The 26015-nt window shown below is 40.5% G+C and overlaps 1 protein-coding gene across 1 annotated transcript; it reads right to left on the reverse strand.

Annotated features, from left to right (window-relative positions):
- Positions 1–10753: 10753 nt before the first annotated feature.
- Positions 10754–26008, reverse strand: LOC104911352 (probable G-protein coupled receptor 158). The gene is made up of 2 exons (XM_010712448.3): positions 25294–26008; positions 10754–12867 (listed from the first exon to the last, which is right to left on the reverse strand). The coding sequence occupies exons 1-2, from the start codon at positions 25776–25778 to the stop codon at positions 12750–12752; spliced, it is 603 nt and encodes a 200-aa protein (XP_010710750.1). The 5' UTR covers positions 25779–26008; the 3' UTR covers positions 10754–12749.
- Between the last annotated feature and the right edge of the window lie 7 nt (positions 26009–26015).

Here is a 26015-nt window from a genome sequence, read left to right on the forward strand (position 1 = left end):
TGAAGTTGCCTTCTAAAGAACTAGAGCAACTCTGGAATATATGGTATCAAACTGTAGAACATATCCACATTACCATCTCTTCTGAAGAAGCTACTTCAGGAGTCATTACTGTATAGATCAGATTGTGGGCTGCCTCAAAATTTTAGGCTATTAGATCTGAAATATCAGTTAATGACATTTTGACAGAAACAAGGAAAAACTCTACAATTCTTTGTGAGAAAAGGCAATAAAAACAATCCTATTTTAAGAGAACATTGAAAAACATTCACTTGGGACTCTATGTTGGAAATAGCTTCAGATGTTTTGACAAAGCAGCATCCCTCCAGCATGTAATCTTTGCCTTTTGGTAACAGATCCTTGCATTCAGTCTCTTAAAATATGTGTCAGTGTTGGCTTAGGGTAGAACTTACTTCATACAACTAGAGGGAAAAGGAAATAAAAACACCTGATCTGAAGCTGGACTTCTCCCTTACTCTTACTTTTGCCACCTGCCATGTTTTTGGTCAAATCTGCAAACTGTAAGTTGCTTGTTTCAGCCTGTTTTTCTAAACACCCATTGTCACCTTCATAAAGATTGTCTAAGGATGTTATTATTGAGGCTCCACGCTCTTGACATCTATTCTAAAGGAGTCACTTGCTTCACATCTGTAGCTTTTCCTCTGAAAAAGCCAAACAGTCTCAGGCAAGCATCCAAAATCTCATTGTTGTTTTCCTTCTCACAGATTATTTTCAGGGAGAGGGAAATGTGACCCACACAGCGCTTCTCCCCGCCATGCTTGCAGACTTCCGCAGGGCTACAAATTGTTCACTAATCTCTCCCCACAAGATGGGATGTAGCAAAGACACATAAGATTGATTCTGGCATCAAGCTGTAGCAGAAATATTTCAGAAGGCGTAAGGAAAATTAAATTGTCCAGAGACCCCACTGGAAATCTTTTACTGATTTTCACTACGGAGGCCAGCTCAATAGGAATTAGGCTGTTAATTGTCCACTGAGGTAACAAGTCTGATAAATATGCATGAAGAAAAAAAACAGAAGTGTACTATACCTCTATTTTTGTTCTGCTGTGTTAAGAACAGTCTTCACAGATGCGAGCAGAACTGGTTCAAAATAGACACAATCTGCTACTGTGGCAAGCCAGGTGCTGCTATTTCTGCATATAGAGCTCTCACAGGAGATTCACATCACTCATAAAAAGTTGTTTTTCATGTGCATCAGTCAAGCTGTTATTGCTAAAAACTTCACAAATGTAACTGACTGGAACTGAAGCAGAAACTTTGCTACTAACAGGGTTAGTCTAGAAAATTGCACTGCACTGTTGTCTAATTGTCTAGGTTTGAAAGACTCAGCTAATTTAGTTTACAAAAGACATCAAAGAGAGGGAGACAATTGACTGTACTTCAAAAACTCCAGCAATTGAAATAGTAACAGGATCAAAGGTACACACAATTAAATGATTCAGCACTTCTATGACTTTATAGGATGTATTTTCAAACCAAAGGGGAGCATTAGATAATACAGTCTGGCCAACTATGCAGCACAGACCACAATACCTCAAATGAAACACCTCTGTCGTGAGCCCAGGAGTAGTGGAAGGACAAGCACAGAGCTTCCAGAAAGGTTCTGCCTCTGTAAGCCAGAGAGCAGGAAGATGGGACTGCATTTGGATTTGGTTTTCCTGCTTGGCGGTGCAATTATCACCACTCTACGATGCCTCTACACTCATGGCCATAAGGGTAAAACAATGTGTAGCTGCCTTTTGGGCCTGCTGCCCCAGCACTGAAACATCTGCACAACCGCCCCATTTATTCACTAGAGGTGCTAAAAAACAAGAGAACAAAATTAATAGGAAGGGGCCCTAGAAGGGATCAGAAGTATAGCTAGAGGGAAAAGCTGAGAGAAACCCTGAAGTATTTCCTCCACATAGAGGAATAAAGCAAAGCCAAAGGTAAGGCAAGGAGCTAGACACAGATAGCTTTATCTGTCTGTACCTGTGTGCTTCCCAAGCGCAAGAATACAACACAGAACACCAGGCTAAACAGTGACTCCCATTTAAATTAAGACCACGGACCTGAGTACAATTCATACAATTGTTCGGAGTTTGTTTGTTTTTTTTCCACAAGGGGAAGTTGGTGTGCGATTTACAAGCAGGGGTAAATAGGTAATAAAGGTAGAAGGTCTGACTGAAGCAATGTTATAATTAGGTCAAGAGGCAAAAATAATCAGTAACATCCAAGATGACCATACAGCCCCGTGGTCGCATTGTAGCATGTACTAGGCAGTCATGATTTCACCTCCAATCAAATTTCTAATGAAAAAATACGTAAAATTTCACTACAGTGTTGGCTATCAATGCAAAGCCTCTTTTAAGAAGATACAATTTCAAAAGTAAGAGGAAACACTACCAGTACGTGACGATTTTATCCCAGAAAACAGAAGATTCATCCTTCCCAAAAGAGGATGCCAGACAAACTTATTTGAACTGCACAGAAGTACCAGAAGAAAGACTTAGTATCTGCCAGAAACTGATCTGCCCTCAACTATTTGGATCACACCCACAGAGCTATACTTACCAAGGGAACATATCTTGCACTGATAGTTAAATGGAACACAATCAATAGTATCTGAAAAGGTGATAAAGGGAGATTGACCCACTGAATGGTGAGTTGAGTAGCTATCATTGTAAGAGAGAGAAGTATTTCCTATTTGGTTCCATTCTCCCTCCGAGATCTAAGATGCCTCACCAAAGGATGCCTCCCCCCCCCCCAAAAAAAAAAACCAACAATAAAAACCCCCCTGAACTCTGCCACAGAACAAGGCACCACAGTACTCAGGTTCAGTGCAACAGGTCAGCTGCTTTGCCCATCCTCACAAAAATCACAGATTATCATCTCTGTTCTTCAGTATTGAACAAGGATTAAAATCCTATTAATGAGAACTGTCTCTATGTTGCTTCTTATAATCATGTAGCAACAAAAAATATTTTTAAGTTACACTGGTGACAAAAATGACTTAATCATATCATTTTTATTGAGTAATAATAGAAAGCTAGAATAATTCCCTAATACAGTATTGCAGGCGCCTCAATCACCTTTGGAAAGAGAAACACCTCCAAATGTGCATTAAACCTGTAAAAATAATTCCTCTTTAAGTGTAAAATAATTACATTCATTAACATTGCTTTCCATAATTACAGACTCTAGCAATGTAGCGGCCCCTCAGAAAGCAAGCATCATTATGGAATCTTATCCTATAGGAAAATCCAAACGTCAGAACTGAAGTTCATTCTAGTAAAAGAAAACACATCAGTCTTGGAGTTTTTAATCATATATTCTCTGAAAGATTCATACTGAGACAGTTGAAGCATTTTATTCAGCCGTTCATTTCAAGCAAGTGTCCTTTCAGTTATCCACAGAAGAATTCAGTATAGTTGAACTGCCCTGAAATGCCTTCTATATAACATGGTACTGACTTTGAAAATCTCTGGAACAACATGAATTCAGGAGTTTAAGCTCTACAGGCAACTATTTGTGTAATAGCATGCACAATCGGGTCCTGGCCCACAGCTGCCACTCTTAGCCACTACTGGTATAATACCAACTTAAACAGTTACTACAACTCATTTCAGCCAGAAACGCACGATTTCTCAATGTACAGTATTAACCAAGCAAGCTGTGCTGAAATTTGTTTTTCTAAAATTCTGTAGAGTTTAGTATGCACTATACAGTTCAGATTTTGGAAAATACAATAAACATTGGAGTAAGTTAATTTATCACATATTTAAAACCAGTTTGTGCTATGCTTTGTACATTAAGAAATACAAACATGTAAGGTTTCACAGGGCATCATAAGACAAGTTCTGGAGCACCTCTTATTTGACTTTCTTTCATTTGCATAGACAAGCTGTTTTGTCTATGCTGAAAAACATAATTATACACAACAGGATTAGAGGAATGGCCTCAAGTTGCACCAGAGGAGATTCAGGCTGGATGTTAAGAAATACCTCTGAGTGGTCAGGCACTGGGATGGGCTGGCAGGGAGGTGGTGGCATCACTGTCACTAGGTGTGTTCAAGGAACATTTAGATGTTGTACTGAGGGACGTGGTTTAGTGGGAAATATTGGCAACAGGTGGATGGCTGGACCAGATCATCTTACAGGTCTTTTCCAACCTTGGCGATTCTGTGATTAGATAGATATGATCAGTGACAGAACTGACCAGATGGTATTAAAAGCTTTTAAACCTTTCAAGAGGAAAAAAAAAAGTATATATTTAGGTGGGGTTTTGACCAGTTGATGGATTTCTAGACTTACGCAACATGTCATCACCAAGAGGTTTCCATCAGAATACAACAAGATCTTCTCAAAATGCAGAAGTAAAAGTCTGTGTTTCAGCTTGTAGCCAGTGCCTCTTGCCCTGTCACTGAATACTACTGCAAAGAGCCTGGTTCCATCCACCTTTCCAAGAACAGATACTTGTGCACATGTATGAGCCCACCTCTGAACTTCACACAACACATACTCCAAGCCCTTAAGCATCCCTAAGGCCCTTCACTGGATTGTCTCCAGTCCCTCCAGGACTCTTACACCAGAGATGGCAGAGCCAGACCCAGCACTCCAGACGAGGTCTCACCAGTGTTGAGAGGAAGGGCCAACCCCCTCCACCTGCTGGCACCACTGTTCCTGTCACAGATGAGTAGCTGTTGACTATCTGCCACAAGTGCACATTGCTAGCTCATGGCCATCTTGGTGGCCACCAGAAGCTCTGAGACCAATGTAGTTAGCTTTATTTTCCAGTGTAGGAGTAAGACCACAACTGTTTTAGATGAAAGTTACAGAACTTCATCCAAATTAGAACACACTACACCACTCCTTGAGAATTACTTTCCTCACCAACTGCATCTGGAGATGAAAAAAATTAAGAGTGAGTAGATGGCAATGATGGGGGAAAAAGGCAGCTCCTATACACTAATAGAGTAGCACCCCTTCAACAAACTGTACTGTCTATTTCATGTTAGTAAATAGAATTGATTTCCCTATGAATAACCATTGTGGTAAATCTAGAGACAAAGTTTTACAGCAGAGGAATTCTAACAGGGCAATATTAGAAATAAGAGATTGGCTCATTTGTCTCTACAGAAATATCTACTTTTCCTAACCATCTCTTCTAAGTAAAGGAAGAATCAAAGACAGTAAATATTTTATCTTCAACATTTTATATCTTAAAACGTTGAGAAACTTTTTCTTTCACTACTTACTGTAAAAAGAAAAATAAAACTCTTCCAAAGAATGAGCAGTAATAAGTTGAAGATATTATAGTAATAGGTTATAAACTAGTCAGAACAAGAAAAATTTTTTTTAAACATAGATTAAAAATCAAATACTCTGCATTGCTCTGTTATGATCAGTGCTTAGCATACTTGTGATCTGAAACAAGATAGGATGGCAAAGCAATGAAAAGGAACAAAAAGAAAAAGCAATATTAAGTAGGTTAGTAAAGATTGCAAAATTTCTAGGAGAAAAACCCCTGCTCAGTGAATGGATACCTGATAGCTATCAATTTGCAGTACTGGAAAATGCAGACAAGAACAAATCTCAGGGACAAAAGCATAGGCAAATAAAAAAAAAAGTTCTTTATTTGCAGGAAGACACTGAGAGGAAAAAATATTACCTTCTTCCAGAAGTCACCAAACAAAAGTGATGGTATTTCAATATCCAGAGCTATAAAACTGTGTTCCAAAAATAAAACAGAATGAGCTTCCATTAAATTGGTATGGCTCAGTACATTGCTTTGAATATGAAGATTCAGCAGCTATTCTCTTTAGTTTTTCATCTTGGGATCTCTAATATGTTTTCAATCTAATTTTAATTTGTTATAGGAAAAAAAAAAAGGAACTTTCTCCTCAAGACTAAATTAAACTTGTCTCTTGTGCAGGTAACTTGCAGTATAAAAAAAGCAGGAGAAACAGTTGGTACATTTAATAAAAGCTTTAAGATAAGGCAGACAATCTTTTTCCTTTGGTTTAATCAGAGCATTACATATTCTTTCTCTAGTCTATTTTTCCTTCCAACAGAAATAACTCACTGTAGAATACTTGCATAAGCTGAACTTCAGCATTTTCACAACTGAAATGCCTTCTACAGTATATGGACTAAGAAAATAGATGAGTACACAAGTAGCAAACAGAGCTTGCATAGTTCACACACAGTTGGCATCCTTTGCAACAAGAAGTGCAGCAGTAGTGCATTTGAATAAAGAAGCTGTCTCATTTACTCTTCGTTGGAGTATATATACACTGGAGCAGTATAAGAAGTACTGATCACTAAGTACACTGTGAACTTGTTCAGATAGGTTTATGAAAGATATCAGGATGTTACCTATCCTGGAGACAGACATGTGAAGTGTGGAGTAGATGCAATGCCACACACCCCAAAATCCCCCTCTGAAGTTGATCCACACTAGACCCTGGCTGGAGAACAACATGACTCTCATTTGGCTCACTCAGAACATTTTTGAAGAAACCAAACTGGAGAGTGATTTCACACCTGGAAATCACATGTCAATTTGAGTCAGAATGCCCAGTCAAAGAACATTTTGCCCATGTCCAAGCTATAAAATAATGGGTAATCTCACAGGATATGAGAGTACCTGCATGTCTACCAAGATAGGCATATCAAGCTTCACATAGGAGGGACCAGATGCTTTGATTCCGAAGTATCACATTTATTTAATTGTGCTTAATACTCATTTTTCAGATATTGCACAGTCTTCCAAGTGTACTGGTAACAAATGAAATCCCTAAATGAAGTTCTGCTTTGTTTATGCCTAGATTTGACAAAGCTGCTGTCAATTTTGCATCTGGGAAAGGTAATTCACAGCCACCTTTCCAAAGGAGAACAGCCCAGCCAGTCCCCAAGCTCCCTTCTGTAAGGTTTATTGTGGCTATGGATAGACTTGAACTTGCTTGGACAAGAAACTGAAGGTCAGTTTCTCAGCCTGTCTCCAAGGAAGAGCTATTTTCTGCACTCACTCTCCCTCTGCAAATTGCCCTTTGCACCTGCCAGGCATGTTTTGTGGATACTGCCTCAGCTAACTAGATGTCGGGCCTTTATCTCTTTCCCTACCAAACAAAAAGGGAGAACTTCTTTCCTCACCTTACTTCTGCTGTTACACAGCCTTTTCCCCACTGGAGTAAGCACGCTCTGAAGAGCACATCTATAAAACCAGAGCTAGTATCTGTTATTTTTGGGTTATGGGAGCAGAGAACACTCCTACCCCAGCCCCTTGAACCATCTAATCTCACAGAACTGCACTTTCCCATATGGTTTGGAGTTTTGATTGTTTATTTTCTTCTTTTTTTTTTTATAGTGGTGATCCCCCACACCCCCAAAGTTCAATCATTTCACTTTAAGGACAAAAAATTCACAGTGAAAACAACAGAAACAAAAGCTGAAGTATCCTAAATGCTAGCTACTGCTCCTTCCCCAGAATGAAGCTCTAATCTTTTTTTCCCCCCCCCCATAATTTTGTTTTTGTCACTTAAGTACCATGTTCACATGAAATGGGACAAACGTGTTGTCAAGACCTCTATGGAGCATGTCAAGGTTCTGTAAATCAAGCAAGGGCAACTTCTTTTCACTTCTAACAATAACACGTCTGCAAGGATTGGTTGGATCACCACTTCAGCTTGTCAGCACTGCCCAGTATTATAATGTCACACTCAGGAGAGAAAGATCTGAAAGACATTGAAATAGATCTGAAAAAACTACCAGTACTTGATGCCACCTGTGATCACCTGTCACCTGCAAAAGGAAACATATCCATGCTATTTTTCTTTGTCAGACAGCATCTCTCAACCACTCATCTATGGTTTTTCCCACTAACTCTGGGGAAAAGGAAAACAACAGCAAATAGAACCAACGTGGAGGAATTTAAATGCTCAAGCTAGCGCTAAGATGAAAGCAAGCGTTACAAAGGCTTTCTTTAGAAGAAAATGCTGAAATTTGAGATTGACTCCTGTAAACAGAATCATTTAAGGGATTTTTTTTTCCCTGAAAAGGCTACAATAGCCGTAGCTAAGCAACCTGTCTGCTCTTTAGACTGGAAGTTGGTTTTCATAGCACATTGTTTATCACTGAAAGCTCTGACAAATGCCTACCTTATTTAGCATAATCTCAGCTGGAAGAATACCAGATTAGGTCTGCTATACTGTTGTGAATGGATCTTTCCCATGAACAGACCTAATGCAAAGTTATTTTTAAAATAGCATCTTAAATGCTCTTGTGTATGGCAAGCTCTTCAAATACACTGAGTTGTGAGAGCAGCCATCAGTCAGACAGAACCTTCCTGCTTTTGGATCCAGAATTGCTCTGGTTTTTTGTGGGTTTTTTCCCCTCCTTGATTTGCATGTTAAATAGAACTGTTCACCTTTCTATCTTATATTTCTCTTTCAGCCTAGGATTTGATTTAGTAATTATAATGTCAGTAAAGATCCTATTTTCTTCCAAGGGGAAATATACCCTTATGTTCTCTGCCCTGATTTGGGTACATCTCTTGCCATAACTTGAATGCAATCTGTAGTTCCAAGGGTAGTTTTTAGTATGTAAGTAATTAACTGTATTTTGTAAATTCTGCTCATTGTAAGATTGTATTGCCAACACACAGCATTATTTTCAAGTTCTCCTCCTTCTGACTGCATTTTTTCCCCCAACAGACAGGACAAAAGACATGCAAATATTAAGAAAAAACAGCGACACTGGACATGACCCCCCAGGCTACAACTGGATGCTAACAGATGCTAACCTCCCATCACAAGACATAGGTGCATTAAATAGCCTTTATCTGTTTGACAAGGGCACCAGAAAGCATCTCTTTAGAAAAACATAGAAAGCACTGCTGTTCTTCCTCTCCAAACTTCCTAACCTTCCCCATCTTTCTCAGTTGGTTGACTGTAATACTATGTTCACCGTAATAAGGTGCAGTGGGCCCCAATGTTTACATTACCTAAAGACGAAATAATGAACCAAACTTCTCATGTTTCCTTTCTCAATGGGTTGCGCATTTGCATAGAATAAATACTCAGAGAAGGCCCATGCATCTTCCTACAAACAGATACACACAGACAGCAACACAGCCTTTTTGTTTACTCTGCCTCTCTCATTTCCTCTAGATATTTTTGCACGCTGTCATTTGTGGAATACTGTTGAAACCCAAAGGGATGTCAGCTGAGCCTGCCTCACAGTGCAAGCTGTTGGCAGTCTCATTAAGGACAGTGAACAGTGTGGAAGCTGCTGCAGTTTTCAGACTGATGCTGCTGGCTGGGAGTGCTCAGCCCAGCTCGATGCACTATGCTAGCTGATTCCTTCAGACATTTCCCTGCCTTGATTTTATTGTCAGTGTCTCAACAAGGGCTCTAAAGTCATTACTTAAAGCGCCAGTAGTTGCTGCCAGCATTTATGGGGAAATAACCTAATATATTAAAAGAAAAAATTTAAAATAGTTTACAAAACACTAAAAATGACATTCTTTCTCAGCCGTACAGCCAGCCTTGCCTGTACAATGAAATCACTTTGTACTTGTTACCAGAAAGTGACCTTTTTTCCCCCCCTCTTGTTAATTTCAAAATTACCTGCAACATTCTGTACTCTGCCCAACACATTTCAATTATTTCCAGTCCTATAAATAATACCCACCTCATTCACTGCAGCCCCACAGAGCCCAGATTACCTGTGTATTTTCTCATATATGTTTCTCTGTATGTTTATAGTTTTAGACAGGGAAGAGAAGATTTGTATCTCTGCAAAACTGAGCCTTCTGCCTTAGATTTAATGACACTGTCATTAAATGGAACAGGTACCCTGGCAGTACAGTAAACACTTTCAGCAACAAATGGCTATTTCACTAAGGCAAAGGCTTACCAAAGAGCATGGAAAGACAACACAGCTCTGAATGCTCAAGTCATTCAACACTGAAAAGCAGCAGCAAAGTCTAACAACTTAAAACTTAAAGCTTCCTTATTTTGCTTGAGACTGACTTCGTAACTGGTGACAAATCATTCTGACACTAGCAGGTATTTCTGTATTTTCCTCAAAAGAAAAAGTGAAAGATGGAGAACAACATTTTGTTAGAAGTCAAGCTAGGTGGAAAGTGTTACTACATTATTATGTGATATACCCTTATTCCACAGTGTAGATTTGTAAATAAAGAAGCCCCCTCCTATTTCAGGTGACCACAGCGGAAAAGATGATTCTTAGGCTGTTTCTAGCAACTCCGTATCTCCAGGGTCATTGATGCCTTCTCTTTAGACACAATAAGGAGAAGAACTCCCAGCTGGCAAGCTACATTTTGGGGGTTGTTAGTATCACCTTCTGTACATCATGAGAACCTTGTTGATTTAGCACTAATAAAAAAGTCAAGAACAGATAAGACATTTCTGTTCTACAGATAAGTTGAAAAGCCATTTATGCAGTAGCACTCTTCTCCATCCATGTTATTAACACCTTGAGCTGTGAGCATTAGCTCATCCCACTTAGACAGCATCACTCATTAAATTCCTGTTCTCAAGAGCAACACTGCATATCTCTACTTTGGTAGATAGACAGTGGGATTCAAGACTGAATGTGCATTTAAGTATCTACATCTAGGAGTTGCTAGATGTCTAAGTTGTGTTACTGTAACAAGATCTAGGTAGTAAAACTGGTGAAGCCTGTTGGAGCAGCTAAGGACGCACATACTTCTTGCGTAGAAGGAGCAGAAACAGAACTTTTGCCAGAGAACATATTTTATTTCCTTTTTGCATCATAGGAACTCATTTTTGGACTACAGCACTGCAGTAAGGTTACTAAAACAAAACATGCATCTTTCCAGTATGAAAAACAAAACATCCCTTGTAACACCAGCCCAAAAAACCAAGTACGAAGAACTGACCTGTAATGTACACTTTGCATTTTATGTTTAAAAACCTAGGCAGCTAGGAAACATCCACCATGCTCTCAGCAGGAGAATGAAGCTCAGAATTCAGAGAACCCAGCTCTGGATCAAAGCTGATGGGACCTTCCCTCCCTCAGTGGACCATGCCACCCACATCAGTTTCTAATGCACAGCAAGCTCAAATCATAGAAGCAACCTGGATTCTAACCTTCCATAATCCTGAAGGTCATCTTTAGAACAAGTGACTTTGCACTCAGTTTCCTACATTACACTCCACTCCTCACGTGCAATGAGAGGAAGATGCATTTCCCCTCCTTCTCCAACCAATTATTTCAGAAGGAACAGATTTTGTATTCTTCTCAGGATATACACTTAAGATATAGGTTTTGAAGAGAAATGCAATTTTGAAATTACCTCCAGTATCTTATATTCAGATTCTGTTTTGCTTAAGAACACGGAACATGATTCAGAACCCATTACAGCAAACAACAGACTTTGAACCATTTCAAAGGGGCATTAGAACTGGCTTTTGATCCTTCTCCATTATCTCCATTTTCTTTGCATGTTCTTCTTTAACCTTAACTGCCACACACGCATGCCCCACCCCAGATTTTCTTCCTAGTTGCAGGAAGAAATACAATTTACCATCTCAACCCCCTGCTGAGGTTTCTATCCATAAGACAGTAGGAAAAGGAGGAGCATTTGTCAAAATACATAGGTACATTTGAGAAAGTAGCATATATTAAAAAGCAAGGCTTACCAAGATATCACAGGAAGTTACATTTTCTTCTAGGAAGAAATACGAGATATTGAACAAGTGTTCCCTTGAATTTAGAAGGCAAAATTTGACTAAGAAAAACAAATCCCATTTGAATTTAGTCTTTAAACTAAGACTTAGTTTGGTTCTTATTGGTTCTTATTTCATATATAGTTTAAGAAAAAAAATTCCAGTGAAAGATAAGAAGGATATTTACAATAATTCTGAGGTTTTCATGCTCAGATAAGGTTAACAGATGAATTCCTCAAACAGGAGTCTTTTCCTAAATTCAGATTTGGTTTTGATAAATGAGCATTTTATGACCAATTAGGTAAACAACTCCTAGCTTCTGGTAAAAGACTTCAGCTTTTTAATTAAGCTTCCTGAAAAATGCAGAAATGCATGAGGTACATGTATCTTATAGATAGCAAAATTACACCTCTGAAAACAACATTACATGTAATAATCAAATAAAGTCACTGCATGTATTCTGTTTTGAAGTTTCATTTAATATGTAGATCATTCAGCCTGGCCAATCATATGATACATTGACAGAGGGAGCCAGACACAGGCTCTGAGAAGAAAGGGGAAGCAGGAAGAGTAGAACATAAACATTTAATTAGCTCTGTAAAAATACTGACATTTCTATTAAAGAACAATTATGATATCCAATTCTGGTATTCTTGTTCCATTCCTCAGAAAGACCACTTTGAATAAACACTACCAGCATCTCAGTTACTTTTCCTGTACTTCACAAGATTGGCCAGTCAAAAGTAATACATTAAAAGCCTATTTTCATTTTAAGTGTAAAATAGTTTGAGTCAGATGAAGATTTCATGAATCATTTCACTATCCCTATAAGCTGATGTTTCTGTACAGTACCTTACTTTGTTTTATTTAGTATCAATATTCCTGAAATGCAAGCATTTTTAAAACTCAATCACAGCATCTTGCATGAAAAGATCTTCACAGCTTATAAACCACAAAGTCATTAAAATCATAGCATTTTTACTACAAAAACAGTTCACAGTGGAAAGACTTAACTGAAGTGTAGCTCAGTTCCCTACAAACATACCTCAGAGTTGTTGAGATGACACCTGTGTGTTCCTGAGAACCACCCCTCACTCGAGCACTGGTCGATATCCACCTTCTGCAGATTTATGTCGACTTTAACAACACCTCTGGAAAAGAGAAAACAGCCTTGAACACAGTGACTACATCAATATGTTAAACTACTTTACGATGCTATAACCTGCAAAGCAGAACTACATTTTTCTTCTAAATACAGAATTTGATGAAGTGTCTAAAAAGAGAAATGAGGAGTTCCACGTTCCCGAAGCCAAGCCTGCAGACAGATTCTTATGTTAGACCTTACTGAGATGCATTACAAGAACTCTAAATCTCACACACACAATAGATGTAAGGTGACAGGTATGAGAAAGTTATCCACTCCAATAATTTAATGCCCTTCAGATTTTACAATGCAGCAAAGAACTAAAATAAATACAGTGGATGACCTACACTTCTGTCTCAGACACCAGCAGCCCCACCAGCCTACCCCAGAAGCACACTGAGCACCAGGGCCAGGCAGTACCCAGCACCAGACAAGACTGCCATGCCAATGACATCCTCCCTTTTGCTCCAGGGAATGCTATTGCCAAAATAATTGTGCAAGAAGTCTTTTTCTGTATTCTACCCAGACGTACACCAACTCTCCAGTGATTTCATATGCAAGAAGCAAGAATTAAATCAGGGTCACTCATGTTCTCCTTGTTTAACCACCACCATGGCTGCATGCACTAGTACCACCTTCTCCCCCACAGAAAAGCCTTATATTTCCACCCTTCCTAATTCCAGAAAGCTACAGCCATCTGCAGATTACTTTCACTCCAATATATCCCATTTCTGATGGGACAGACAATGCAGACGACCTTGCCCATTTCCCCTTGCGTTGAGGATTGCATGCAGCAATCTCCTCATGTTTGCACATCCCAGAGGAAAACACCATCCAAGTGGTCCCACCACCTCAGAGCAGGGCTCGTGCATCTCTGCAGCCCCATCACAATCCTGGAAAAGGCTGGTGCCCCTGCAGCCCAGAGTCATGCTTCCTACAACAGTCTGAACTATTTCAGTCACCTCGTTCACCTCAAAGCATGTTGCTTCCTTTTGCCAAAGCAGTGCATATGTAAGAAATGTAATAACAACGTTACAGAGCCAAATGTTTGAGGAGTCGCTTTGGAACAAAATCAGAATAAGCATAAAATGAAACCAGGATAACACTGCTCCCTCATATCTGCACTTGGCAATGCTGATGCCAAAGTGCCCATAACAGCTGTATCTGGACATTCATCTTCAGACATGATGTACAGTCAGTGGAGACACAGAGGATCATTATGCAAGTGACCTGATTAAGACTCAGGAAAATACATACCTAAAGGAAGCTAGCACAGACACTCTTCATCCCCCTTTTCTCTGCCTCCTGCAGAGAACTTAAATAATTTCTGAGAGCATCCAGTATCATCAAATGAAAGCACTGGTTCTGACAAACTCAGCTTGAAATGGTACATGCCGTATTTCTGGAAATTTACAGCTTTGTGCATTTCCTACATTTGTTTTGGACATGAGTCTGTCCAGGAACTGTTGGAATTAGACTTCCACCACAGCCACCGACTCCTCCCATGCTGCAGGTGACCAATGACCTCAGGGGAAAAGAAGCCACACTGTACACCTTAGTGCTCTGTACTATGTTTCTGTCAGTGGATTATCAGCTTATTTTAACACAGTGACAGAGTACCTGCCTCATAAGGCACAAATGAACAGATGCAAATTGTTTCTCAGCAGGTCACATGCAGATCCCACCAGGTAGGTTTCTGATGTATTCTGGACCTTCTTGAATATAAATACTAATGTGTAGGCTGGGAACAGGACCTGCTCCACAAGTTAATGAATTCCTTGTGACTCCATAGAGAGAGCTTGACTGCAATCAGAAGGACTGGGGTTAAAGCAGCTCCTTGCTTTCTTAAGTTCACATTATGGAAAGACACTTTGACAAGTGTCTCAAGCATTCTGACTGCTCTAAAGAAACCAGCTGACATTCGATGTGGAATGGAAAAAAGTGAAGACCCGCAACAGCCTCATCTGAGACTCTCTGAATACCAAAGGGAAGTAGATCTGTTTCCTTTAAAGGAAATGTACTCATGTACATTTTGTTTTTAAATGGTAGAAGAAACTTTCCCTCTACAAACATATGAGAGGAGATTCAAAATTGAAATTTACAAGTAAACTGATCACTGCTAGCACAGGAGAAGTAGTTACAAGGCACTCTCTCCACCCCAGCAAAAGTTTGCTACCTGGAAACACTGGCCTTTTCCATGTCCTCTACCAAGAGCAGCACCCCTTTGAGCAGCAGGCCCACTTTTTCCCTGAACCCAGTTTTGTTGCTAATGCACTTATATGAAGAGCAGCCAAGATTTTTTGTCTGTTGCCAGATTCAACTCCAGAGTGGCTTAGGTTTCCCCAAATCCATCCTTGTCCTTATATTATCAGGGTTACCTGACCATGCTTTCACTGCTTGTGCACTTCCATTTTACATGTCAGTTTTGTCCATGCAGGCTAGAAAGTTAGAAATTACCAACATACTTTCACCATTCTTCTTCCAGGAGGACAAAGTATTCTAACTTGAATTAATACATTTTTCATTTGAATTTGTGCAAAATCTGCTTACAAGAACACCTGTTCTTCCACAAAGCCCATGTTCATGACCTCAATGCAAACATTTGTCTTCCTACCTACTTTTCTTATCTTCTGTTCTTGTGGCACAGCCTGAACTTCTGATACAGATCTGCAGTTATTTTTCAGCTTTAATAATTTGTCATGAAAATCTACAGGAAAGAAGGGCAGTCCAGAAGTAGGACTACAAAAAACTCTCTCATGGAAGTTATTAGGCTTTCCTTTTTCTTAACTCAACACATTGGTCCTTTCTCACTATGCTTCTGCAATGTTTGTTTCACCATGACATCACAGTTCTGCTGAGAGAGCAGCAAGGTATTACAACAACTTGATTCATAATGCTTTCAAAAGCCAAAGGTTTAAAGTGTATGTGTGGCATTTACAGAAGGCATCATGATAGTACAGACATACTGCTTTCATTGGGGATGCTTTGCCATTTTAAAACATCTCAGACTCATACCCCACCGTTATTACAGAGTACATCAGTATGTACGTGATGATACATTTCTGAAATTCATCTGTGATTAATACAGGAGCTGGCACAACCTCATTAGCCACCCACATTTCCAGTTATTTTTTGATTCAGCATTTGGAAAACTGAACATATGGAAGAACACATCCTCCTATTATGTATACAGACCAACTACCTCTAAGTGCTACATTTATTGAACTAACTGGAAATAATTGTAGCTCTGCAACTTCAATAGAAGTGATCCAGACAAATGTCAACAGTACAGCAGTAGACTCAGCTTGTCAGCCTAACACATTTACCCATACTGACAATGCTGCTGCCTGAACCCAAGCCACAGTGGTAAGTTCATAACAATATTACTGGTAATTGTGGACCATCTGGCAAGTAAGTATATTTGGTTAATCTCCTTATAACTACAAATATTTGTTTTCTGCCGCGATTTTACAGCCCTTACACAAAAAAGACAAAGATTACAAGTTCATGTTTAACATTTTGGACAATTACACATAAGAAAGAATTAGTTGAATTGTACGTAACAGATAATCATTGAAGGATGATGTCATCAAGGATTTTCTGTCGGATCAGAGGTTTGATTTAAGAGGCTTTTGTGTCTGTCTTAATTTCCAGTACCATTTGTCGGCATTCTGTTTGCCTCAAAATCCATGCCAGAAATTGATTTAAGCTTATTTCCCCAACCTAGCAGCTATCTTGATAGTTTCTGTAGTTATAATATTTCATTGTGACATGTTGTAGAATGTGTACATACAGAGGAAATTTCACCCATACTGTCACATCACAGTTGACCAGAAGGAACATCTTCCTGCTCTCCCAATCAAGCTTAAGCCAGGACTGCACAAAACAGCCTGCCAACATTTGAATGGTGATAAACAGTGTCTTTGTCCTCTAGATCTTCAAAAGGTTTTGGCACAGAGGCCATTACAGCTCAGCTAATTAGGCATTCAAACTTTTTGCCCTAGACTTGTTCCCTTATTGCTGTATCTGTAAGAATTGTAAGCAAACAAGACAATCTGATACCAACTCTATGACCAAGACTTGTATAACAGTAGCCAGGTAGCCAGTAGCCAGTTCTGCTAATATGCTCTAAGTATGAAGGACACTAAGTCTACTAATTGTAGAAACCTTCTGAAATATAGAAATAAAGGAGAATATATAAAGCAGTTCATTCAATGCTATATACTGGGGAGAAAAATCTCTCCAAGTGAAAACGAAGCCTTTCAAAAGCACCAGAAAAACATGTAATTTGTCATCAGTCAAATGAGATAACACTAAAACTTTCATAAGCATGAGCCCTGCATGCCTCAGTAGAATGAAAATCTATTCACCATTTGTCGCATTTAAGTAGGGGGAAAATAAATATATATATCACCACTGTGGGCTTATGCAGCCAAACAAATGCCACAGGGCTTTCATCAGGCACAATCAAGGTACCTGGTGCCATCATCATGTGTTGAAGCAGACAACTCATATTTAAACATCTTTCTAAATTCTTGCTGTCATATCCATTCATCCCCACATGTCACTGTTCAAAAATCTTCCTTAGAACCAGGAGATGAGAAAGGTGAATTTTCACACAGAGGGTGGTGACACACTGGAACAGGTTGCCCAAGGAGGTTGTGGATGCCCCATCCCTGGAGGCATTCAAGGCCAGGCTGGATGTGGCTCTGGGCAGCCTGGTCTGCTGGTTGGTGACCCTGCACATAGCAGGGGGGCTGCAGCTAGGTGATCATTGTGGTTCTTTTCAATCCCAGCCATCCTATGATTCTCTGCAGATGTCCTAAACCTGCAAATTCCCACACCTCTAGATGCAGACTGTAATTAGCATAGCAAAAGTTTTCAGGGAGGAAACTGTGCACTCATTTTAGAAACCAGTGCACTCATTCTTAATATCAAATAGCTCACACTACTTGACATTTGAGTTCACTTCATAATGTCTTTAGCTGTCCATCCAAAAAAAATCCTGCTGCCCAATTCACAACAGCTGACATTTGGCTGCAAGTTTCACTGGTGATCAACAACGTTCTGCATTTTCAAAGTCACTTTTGAAAGTTAACATTCAAGATTATACATCACTAAGTTGCCCCTAAACTCATTACCTTCACAATATGTGACAACCAGATTCAGACTGCTAGGATACACATAACTTAATTCTGATCTGGGCACTTATCACTGATTTCTTCTTAATAGGACAGACAGACTCACCCAATTCCTTAGCCACAGCACAACTGCTGATTGTCATCCCACTTTCACCAAAGACTCAGCTTTCACTAAAAATAAACTGAACTGACGAGTAAGATACAGCAGCGAGGGCACATGAATTAGGATTCACCTGCAAAGAAAATCCCTGTAGGCCACTTGTAACAGTACTAACAAGGGTTGAATACTTAAAGCTGAATCCCCTGTTGTCAGCAGAATTATATGGGATTTAAAAATCAAGCCTCCAGATTTATGGCATTCAGTGCTGCCTGAGGACTTGGACTTTCCTGCAGTTTAGTTGAAGAACTTCCTACATACTTAGAGGGGTGCTGAGAATTTTGCTAGAAGATGAGTTCTGTGACTAAGCATGACCTCATTTAGGAATGAGGAAGTGTCAGCAATGGTAGGATATCACTTAGATTGGATTCTTCATATGAAACAGGTCTTGGAACCAAGTTCAGGCTGTTCAGTAAGAAACTGACATTTCTGAAGTATTCCCATTTCTGCCCATGGGGTCATCAAGAGGTAGAGAGAAAAAAACTCAAGGAAAAGTACCACAAATGATGTAAGAAAAAGCTAAGAAACAAGAATAGTTTTGAATTGTAAGAATCTTGTATAGGAAAGATGGCCTTAGTCTCAGCACAAGCACTCTTCTGACTCTGCAGATTTAAAGTACAAGAATTTTAAAACTAAAAAGCCAAAACCAGTTATCAGAAAGGGAACACTGAGCATAAACTTGAGCAGAAGATGAGATGGAAACCAAGAAGCATTTTAGGATCAGTATGTTAGAAGCACAAAATCTTCAGGTATCTTAGAAAAAGGCAGCCTGATATGAAATCTGTGAGGCCAGTGAGCACCAGGATGTGGGAAGAGCTCAGAGGTAAGACAGCATTTGCAGAAAGCAAGTTGTTTTTTTTTTTGTTTGTTTAAATCTCTGCACACTTTAGAGCCAACAAAGCTCCTATTTCTTGACCACTCTGGAGAGCACTGATACAGCAGAAGGCTGGGGATGTTATTCCTGCTTTGTTCAACAGGTTCAAAACAAAAGTAGCTGAATCCAAACAAGCTTGGCAAGCAATAAAGAAAACTGTGCACACAACTATACCTGACCAGTGAGAAACTGAACACAGAGGGTTTCTGAAGTGTCTCTCCAAGTAAATGTCATGTAACAAACTTAAAAGCAGAAAAGAATCATTTATCTTCATGTTCTCATAACTATTTAATGGAAACCAAAGTCAAATTATACCGTAGAAGACAAAATTAAAAACTAAACTCACGGGGATCAGATTAATCCATACTTACTAATAATACTTGTTCAGATACGCAGATTGAAAAAGTTGTATTGCTTATTAGTAAATGGGATATAACCGAGATATGAGAACTCAGCATTTCCACCATTTTCAAACTGCCTCCTAAGTGCCTGCCAGAAGGTCTAACCCAACACACCTATATCCTCATTCTCATCTTTGGGAACACTTCTCAATCTCAGTTTAGGTTCATGAACAGACAGAATAAGAGGTGACAACCCCAGAGTTGCATCTCAGATGCAGGAACTGCAACATGCCTACTCCCTTCAAAAGAACTCAGAGCCTGCTGTGCTGGAAGCCTTACTCCAGGAGGATGGGGTCAAGAACAAAAGATGGGAAATAGCAGTTTGACCTAAAAAGCTAGCTGCTCTTATTCCAACTTACTGCACTTGTAACAACAGTTACATAGCACACAGTATGTGTTCCAATCCTCTCCTGGTCAGATTTAGCTTCTTTCTTTGCAAGGCCCACTGCTGAAGTAAAAAAAGGCTGAATCATGTTTCTAATAAGACTACCCTATTCCTTGTTCCTTTTCTTTCATTGTCTAGATTTTGTTCTCACCCATGACCCGATATGAAAGACACAAACATCACAGACAGCTTTGAGAACACTTAAATACTGGGAGGTTCTATTAAAAGAAATAAATCATTGAGCAGGCATTTCTTGGCAAACATCTCTTTTCAAGAATAGAAATCTAAAATGTTCAGTTCAAGGAAATAAATTATTCCTTTTCATGTTTAAAACCTGTTCTAAATCCACCCACATCTTCAATCATGTTATATGGGCCAGGGGACATTGCGGAACAAAACATCAGCTTCACCACTTTAAAATATTTTCAAGATATTATATAATAATGTACACTGCCACAAAGATTTAGTGAGCCTCCTTAAACAGTTAAAATGAATTGTTTTCCCAGTTCAATAGGGAGACCAGATTGGAAAGATTAAGGGAATGCTTTTTTAAAAGAGATGTTTAAAGTCAGAACTTAATTATATTTAAAAACAAAACTACATGTTCTGGCACTCTTTATACCTATTTTATGGTTATTTTACCACACAATTTAACACCTGTAAAATACATAGAAGTATATTCCCTAATGAATTATTTGTCATAAACGTTTCTACCTCCTTGGTAGAATTTGCCTTCAATAACTAAGCACCCCATTATGGGGTAGCACAGGAGTGTTCTGAGTTACTTTTAATAGTACAGTGGAAGACATCGTATTGTGCTGCATTTAGGGAAGAAATATCTGAATATAACTGCACACTAAATACTAATATTTGCACCAAGGATTGCCTTCTAACTGATGTAGAGAAAAAGAAATAAGTGTCAGAAAGAAAATGTACTGAGCTACAACAGTTGATTGACCCAAACTTCAGAATGAAGGTGTCCAGAGATATTCCAGAGCACAAAAGTCTTCAAGAACATGACAAACTTCAGCTTGCTGATTATATTCCTTTCTGTCATCCTTTCACAGCATCCTCCCAGCAGTCCTTCGGAGACTGACTGCAAATACTGACCTGGATTTGGTGAAACATGGCAGCATGGCCTTGCTAGAAGATGGAGAAGGAAAAGTATCCCTGTATTCTGACCTCCTAGATGAAAGTAAGCAATGACCACTTCCCACAGTGATGACATACTACATCACAACATTAAAAAAAAAAATGAGTAGCACACAAGAGAACAATCTGAACTGCAGAAGCTATAGCTCATTCATCAGGGATTGGGAAAACTGATGTCATTGCACAAGGCTGAAACACTGCACAGAAGTGTGACTAACCATATTCAAGAAATATTGGAACAATTCTTCAGAGTAGGGACCACGGCAACAGAGAGCTTTGTGACAGGGACTAGAGAAGGCAGGTTTGTTTAGCCTGGTAAACAAAGGTGAAGAAGGACCTGCTGCCTATAAATAGGTCGGGCAGAAAACGTCAGCTGAGAGCTATTTCAGACGGAAGGCTGTTTTGGAACAGAAACAAATGGATGAAGGCTGACTGAATGAATTTAGATCAGAAATCAGGAGAAACTATCCAACCATTTAGGCCAGTGAAGTGGAGAGCCAAGAGGGAAAGCTACCTACTTAAGATGAAGCTGAGTCAGCTGATTACATTAAGTGGGCTTGTGATGCAGAAGATTGGACTCTGATCCAGGAAGGTTTTAAAGAAAAAAAGCTCGTGCTCCTAGTAGTGGACTACTTGTACACTTCCCTTCCAGATCAAGAAGTAATCCTCTCCACAGGCCTCCCAGACTGCTGCAGCAATGAAGACCTCCCATTTCCCCCACAGGGGACAAGTAAGGACTTTTAGCAAGTGGAACTTATTCACAACATGAAGCTTTTCACACCCCTCTACTTCTACTGCAGGACTGCAGAGAGACCAGCTGGATCACTGCATGCTGCAATGTGGCTCCACGTCATTGTACAATATGAAGCAGCAGAGAAGGGTCACTGATGGATGATAAATGCTAACACATTCCATGCTCTGCAGTACTAGAGCTGTAGGGCAATTAAATATATTAGATAGCAAATTCTAACTGCAAATTACATCAGCTTAGAATTTTGAGGAAAGAAGGGAAAAGCTAACACCAGATTACTTTCGTGTAGTAGCAAGAAGATTCCCAGGGACTGAATCTGCAGTGTAAGCTGATGGGAACGTTGTCTCCCTGCCTTTGGGCAGATCTCAGATCAGTGAGAGCGGACAACAGTAAGCCCTGCTAAGCAGCAGGGCAGAGTCACCACTGTTAGCTTAGTGCTGGGCTGATGTGGTCCCACAAGCCTCAGACACTGGCAAAATTAACAAGCCTTTGGCTTCTCTGCTTTATCTTAGTGCAGACCTACAGCTCAAACTTTTTCAAGGCAACTTAAGAGATCACATTCCCTCCTTGGCCTTCATTTCACATTGCTTGGCTTCCACCTTGTGTGAAAGATTAATAGCAAGTGTTTACAAGAGCCCTGCCTGTGACAGCCACATCCTCTGACAGAAAGCACTACAACCCCCTGATACTTCAATAGCAATGCTTTGCCTGCGACTGCACTTCCCAGAAGTCATTGACAACACTACTGCAGTAGTAGCATTTCGGGAACAAACCAGTAGTAATTATTAGTCTTGCCTTTACTAAACTTGCCATTGCTACACCATGCAATGCACCAACTGCTACAGCAATAGAAGCAGGGGCAGTAGCTTTTCCTTCTACAGTCTGAGAAGACTTTTCCACAGAGAAAATTGTGCTCATGAATTTCTTACCCTAATGTACTATGCTATAAACCAAATGTCAGCCAAGAAGAGAGTACATAAACTTAGTTTCAAAGGGGCACGCACTAAACTACCATGGACAATCTCATACCAGACTATTAAATGGAAGGAGCATGTAAACTGAGCCATGAAGGGTTCCTAACAGATGGTTCAGAGATATTTTGCTGAACCAATGCAGCTTTTGAAAAAGATGGAGAGTAATATATGCTGCCTCTAACCATATGGCCTTAAATAGGAATTTAAAGCTAAACCATTGTGTCACTCAGACAGATGGTGAGGGGAAATAATGCTTATTTCAAGAGGGACATTATAGCAATTAATACTAGCATTCTAATAGCTAAGTTTCAGCTTTTTATTCCACACGCTTAGATTTCAAGCCATTTATTCTCTCAGGAACTCACTGAAGCTGCACGTCTATTAAGTACCAAAGACATTTGTACAAATATTAGGATGTTCCACAAGTCTTGGAGGAAGTGTATTTCAGATTTACTATTTTCTATGGGAGATGCAAAGTTACTTTTTCAACATCTCAAACAATAAGCTTCCTAAAAAGACACCTAGTATGTAACATACTCCAAACCAGAAGCACTGGAATCACCATTTAGCTTTGCCAGATTAAGGATGCATGTTCTTTTTCAACTGCTTCCTTACACAGCCACTTAAAAACACACCGAGCCTTTTTCTCAGAACCACATATCAACTCACCTCTGGTTTTGATAGAAGAAAAAAAAAACCTGTATTGCTGCTGAGCAGTTAGGACTAACAGAACTTCAACCTTGTAGCATACCCCACTTCAAGGTCTCCTAAACACCAAGAGCTTCTCCAACCTTAAACATGCTTAATGAATGTCTTTTAAAGTATCTGAACTATAACAAATTACTTCTTTAATTGTGGTGAATTCCACATGGTCAACAGAGGCCAGAAAGCTCAGGAAGCAAGGCAGTGCCCTGCACCCAGGAGGACCTCTACTGGTGGCCTTGGTTGGCCAGAGCTACTCTCAGGTGGACCCTGCATGTTGTATGCTCTGTGCATAAGAACTACCACCACAGCAGGAACCTACACCACCAAGATGACTCCCAGCACAAGAGCTTGGCACAGAGCTGAAATTGAGGTTTGGGCTCTGCTGATTAAGAAACCTTTCTAAAGTTAACAGCAAGGCTTTGTTCAGCTTGATGTCAAGATCTAATTCCTCAGATAACCGAGGATAATAACCAGCAGCTGCAACCTCACCTCCAGTCTAAACATTCATTGTTACATCAACTATCCTCCAGTAAGAGGATACCTGCTAACACTAGCTTTCACCTGCATCTTTAAGATTGTTTAAGGGTCTCAGACTACGAGAAGTACCCTGAATTCATCTGGAGCACCTGCTGAGGTCCAGCAGAGCTCTGCAGTACAGCACTACTTTGGTCTTGTAAGAAATTCAGCAAATACGCTACAGACAAGGAGCCCCAGAAGCGTGAAAATTCCAGACGAACAGGTAATTGCACAGAGAAATAACTCCTTTATTGAACAGATAACTTTCATGTCTAAGAACATAGGACTGCATTCTCACCTATTTGATCCCAGTAAATTTCAGATTGCCAAAAAAAAAAAAGAGCAAGTGTTCACACACACAGTTGTATGACAATTCAATTGTGGGGAAAACCTCTTCCACAGCCAACAGCACAGTGGAAATCTTCATTTGCTACTGAACCAAATGTTCAGTAACTTGTACAAAGCAAAATCTGTGCTCTCCTTACTCCCTAAGGAAGGAAAGCTGCTTCAGGGCAATGGGTATTCCAACACAATTGCATATCACTCCCATTACATGCACAGTGATACTATAACCTGATATGCCATAACCCACAGGTTGCTCTCACTCTTCAGCCACATCTTTTTGCTCTTAAAATAAGGCAAAAAAAAAAAGCTTCCCTATGTCCTCCTCTCTGCTAGTCATAGCCCAGTGGCAAGCTGCTGGAGATAACAGCAATAGAAAATACACAAGTCTTCACATATGCCAGGCATCATCTATACAGCTTTGTAATGAGGTGGGAGTTCTAAAAACAACGCCCCCAAAAGCTTCTTAACTGCCAGTTTAGGCTGTAATCATATGCACTGAGAGAACTGCAGTAGCAAACGCTTATTTACCTACAAGCATAATGACTGCTGACCAGGCTTGAGCACCCCACAGTGGATGTGCTCTGAAGACCATAAAATGCACTGTCTCAACTGGTTAAAATCACAGCTGGCATTGAGCTAGTTTTCATTATGCAGTAGAGTAAGAAATAACAGTTCAGTAAACATCTTTCTCTTACAGAGAAATAACCTACAACCCACAATGCCTGCCATTCTCTCCACTCCAGAAGCATCAGTAACATAACCCACATACACACTTGTTGTAGTGAGAGTCGCTGAAGAGAATGCTGTTTTACAGACAGAGACAAAAGCAATACTACCGAGCAACAGCTCCCTAAGGCACATGAAGGTGACGCTCAACAGGAAGGCCTGGGGTTGCACTGCGGTGTGACTGAGCATGTGGAACAGGTTACAAGCTCATCCCAAAAGCACAGCACAACCATCCCAAGTAAGGGCAACACCGAGTACCCATCATGCCCCCTCCTGCACAGAACACCAGAGGAGCCCTCCTCATACCTGAATTCGGGGACGAGGTTTGGTTGCAGTCCATAGAAAGCCGCTGAGAGAGTCACCAGCCAGCCGGGTTTGTAATTCCCATTCTCACACTCCAGATAAGGAGAGGACCATCTGATGTGGTTCTTATCAGCCGTGAAGCCCTCTCGCCTCTTCCAACTGTTCTCCAAAGTTTTGGAGCCCGCATTCAAGACCTTCCTGTGCTGATGCGGCCTCCACTTGCGCTTCAGGCCCTGGAACCACTCCATCTCCAGGGATCCATTAGCCAGGCGGTGAGCAGAGGAGGACAGGTCCTGCAGGTGGATCTGGCTCTCGTGCCTGCTGGCCTGGAGGAACACCTGGGGGGCAGAGAAGGGCTCCGTGCTGAAGGTGATGGCTGCCCTGGAGATGTTGGGATCCCCTTCCAGGAGGCTCCTGATCAGCGCCCGGTACCACTCCAGGTCCTCCTGCAAGTTCTGTTCCCGCGACTTATTGCTCTGCAGGATCATGTTGAGGAAGTTGGTGGCGTGCGTGAGGGTGTCCAGGGCGCCGTGCAAGGACGGGTGCGAGACGAAGCGCGACTTGCCGGCCAGGCTGGCCAGCTCGTAGCGCCCGGAGCAGTTGGACCTCCGCAGCTCCCGAGAATCGCCGGTGTAGAGGAACGAGGCCACGTCCTGGGGCACCTCCTCGGCGAGCCGCTGCGCCAAGATGGTGCTCTCCGGAGAGCGGCTCCGCGGGGCCGGGGC

The sequence above is a fragment of the Meleagris gallopavo genome, chromosome 6, assembly GCF_000146605.3.
Source record: "Meleagris gallopavo isolate NT-WF06-2002-E0010 breed Aviagen turkey brand Nicholas breeding stock chromosome 6, Turkey_5.1, whole genome shotgun sequence".
NCBI lineage: Eukaryota > Metazoa > Chordata > Aves > Galliformes > Phasianidae > Meleagris > Meleagris gallopavo.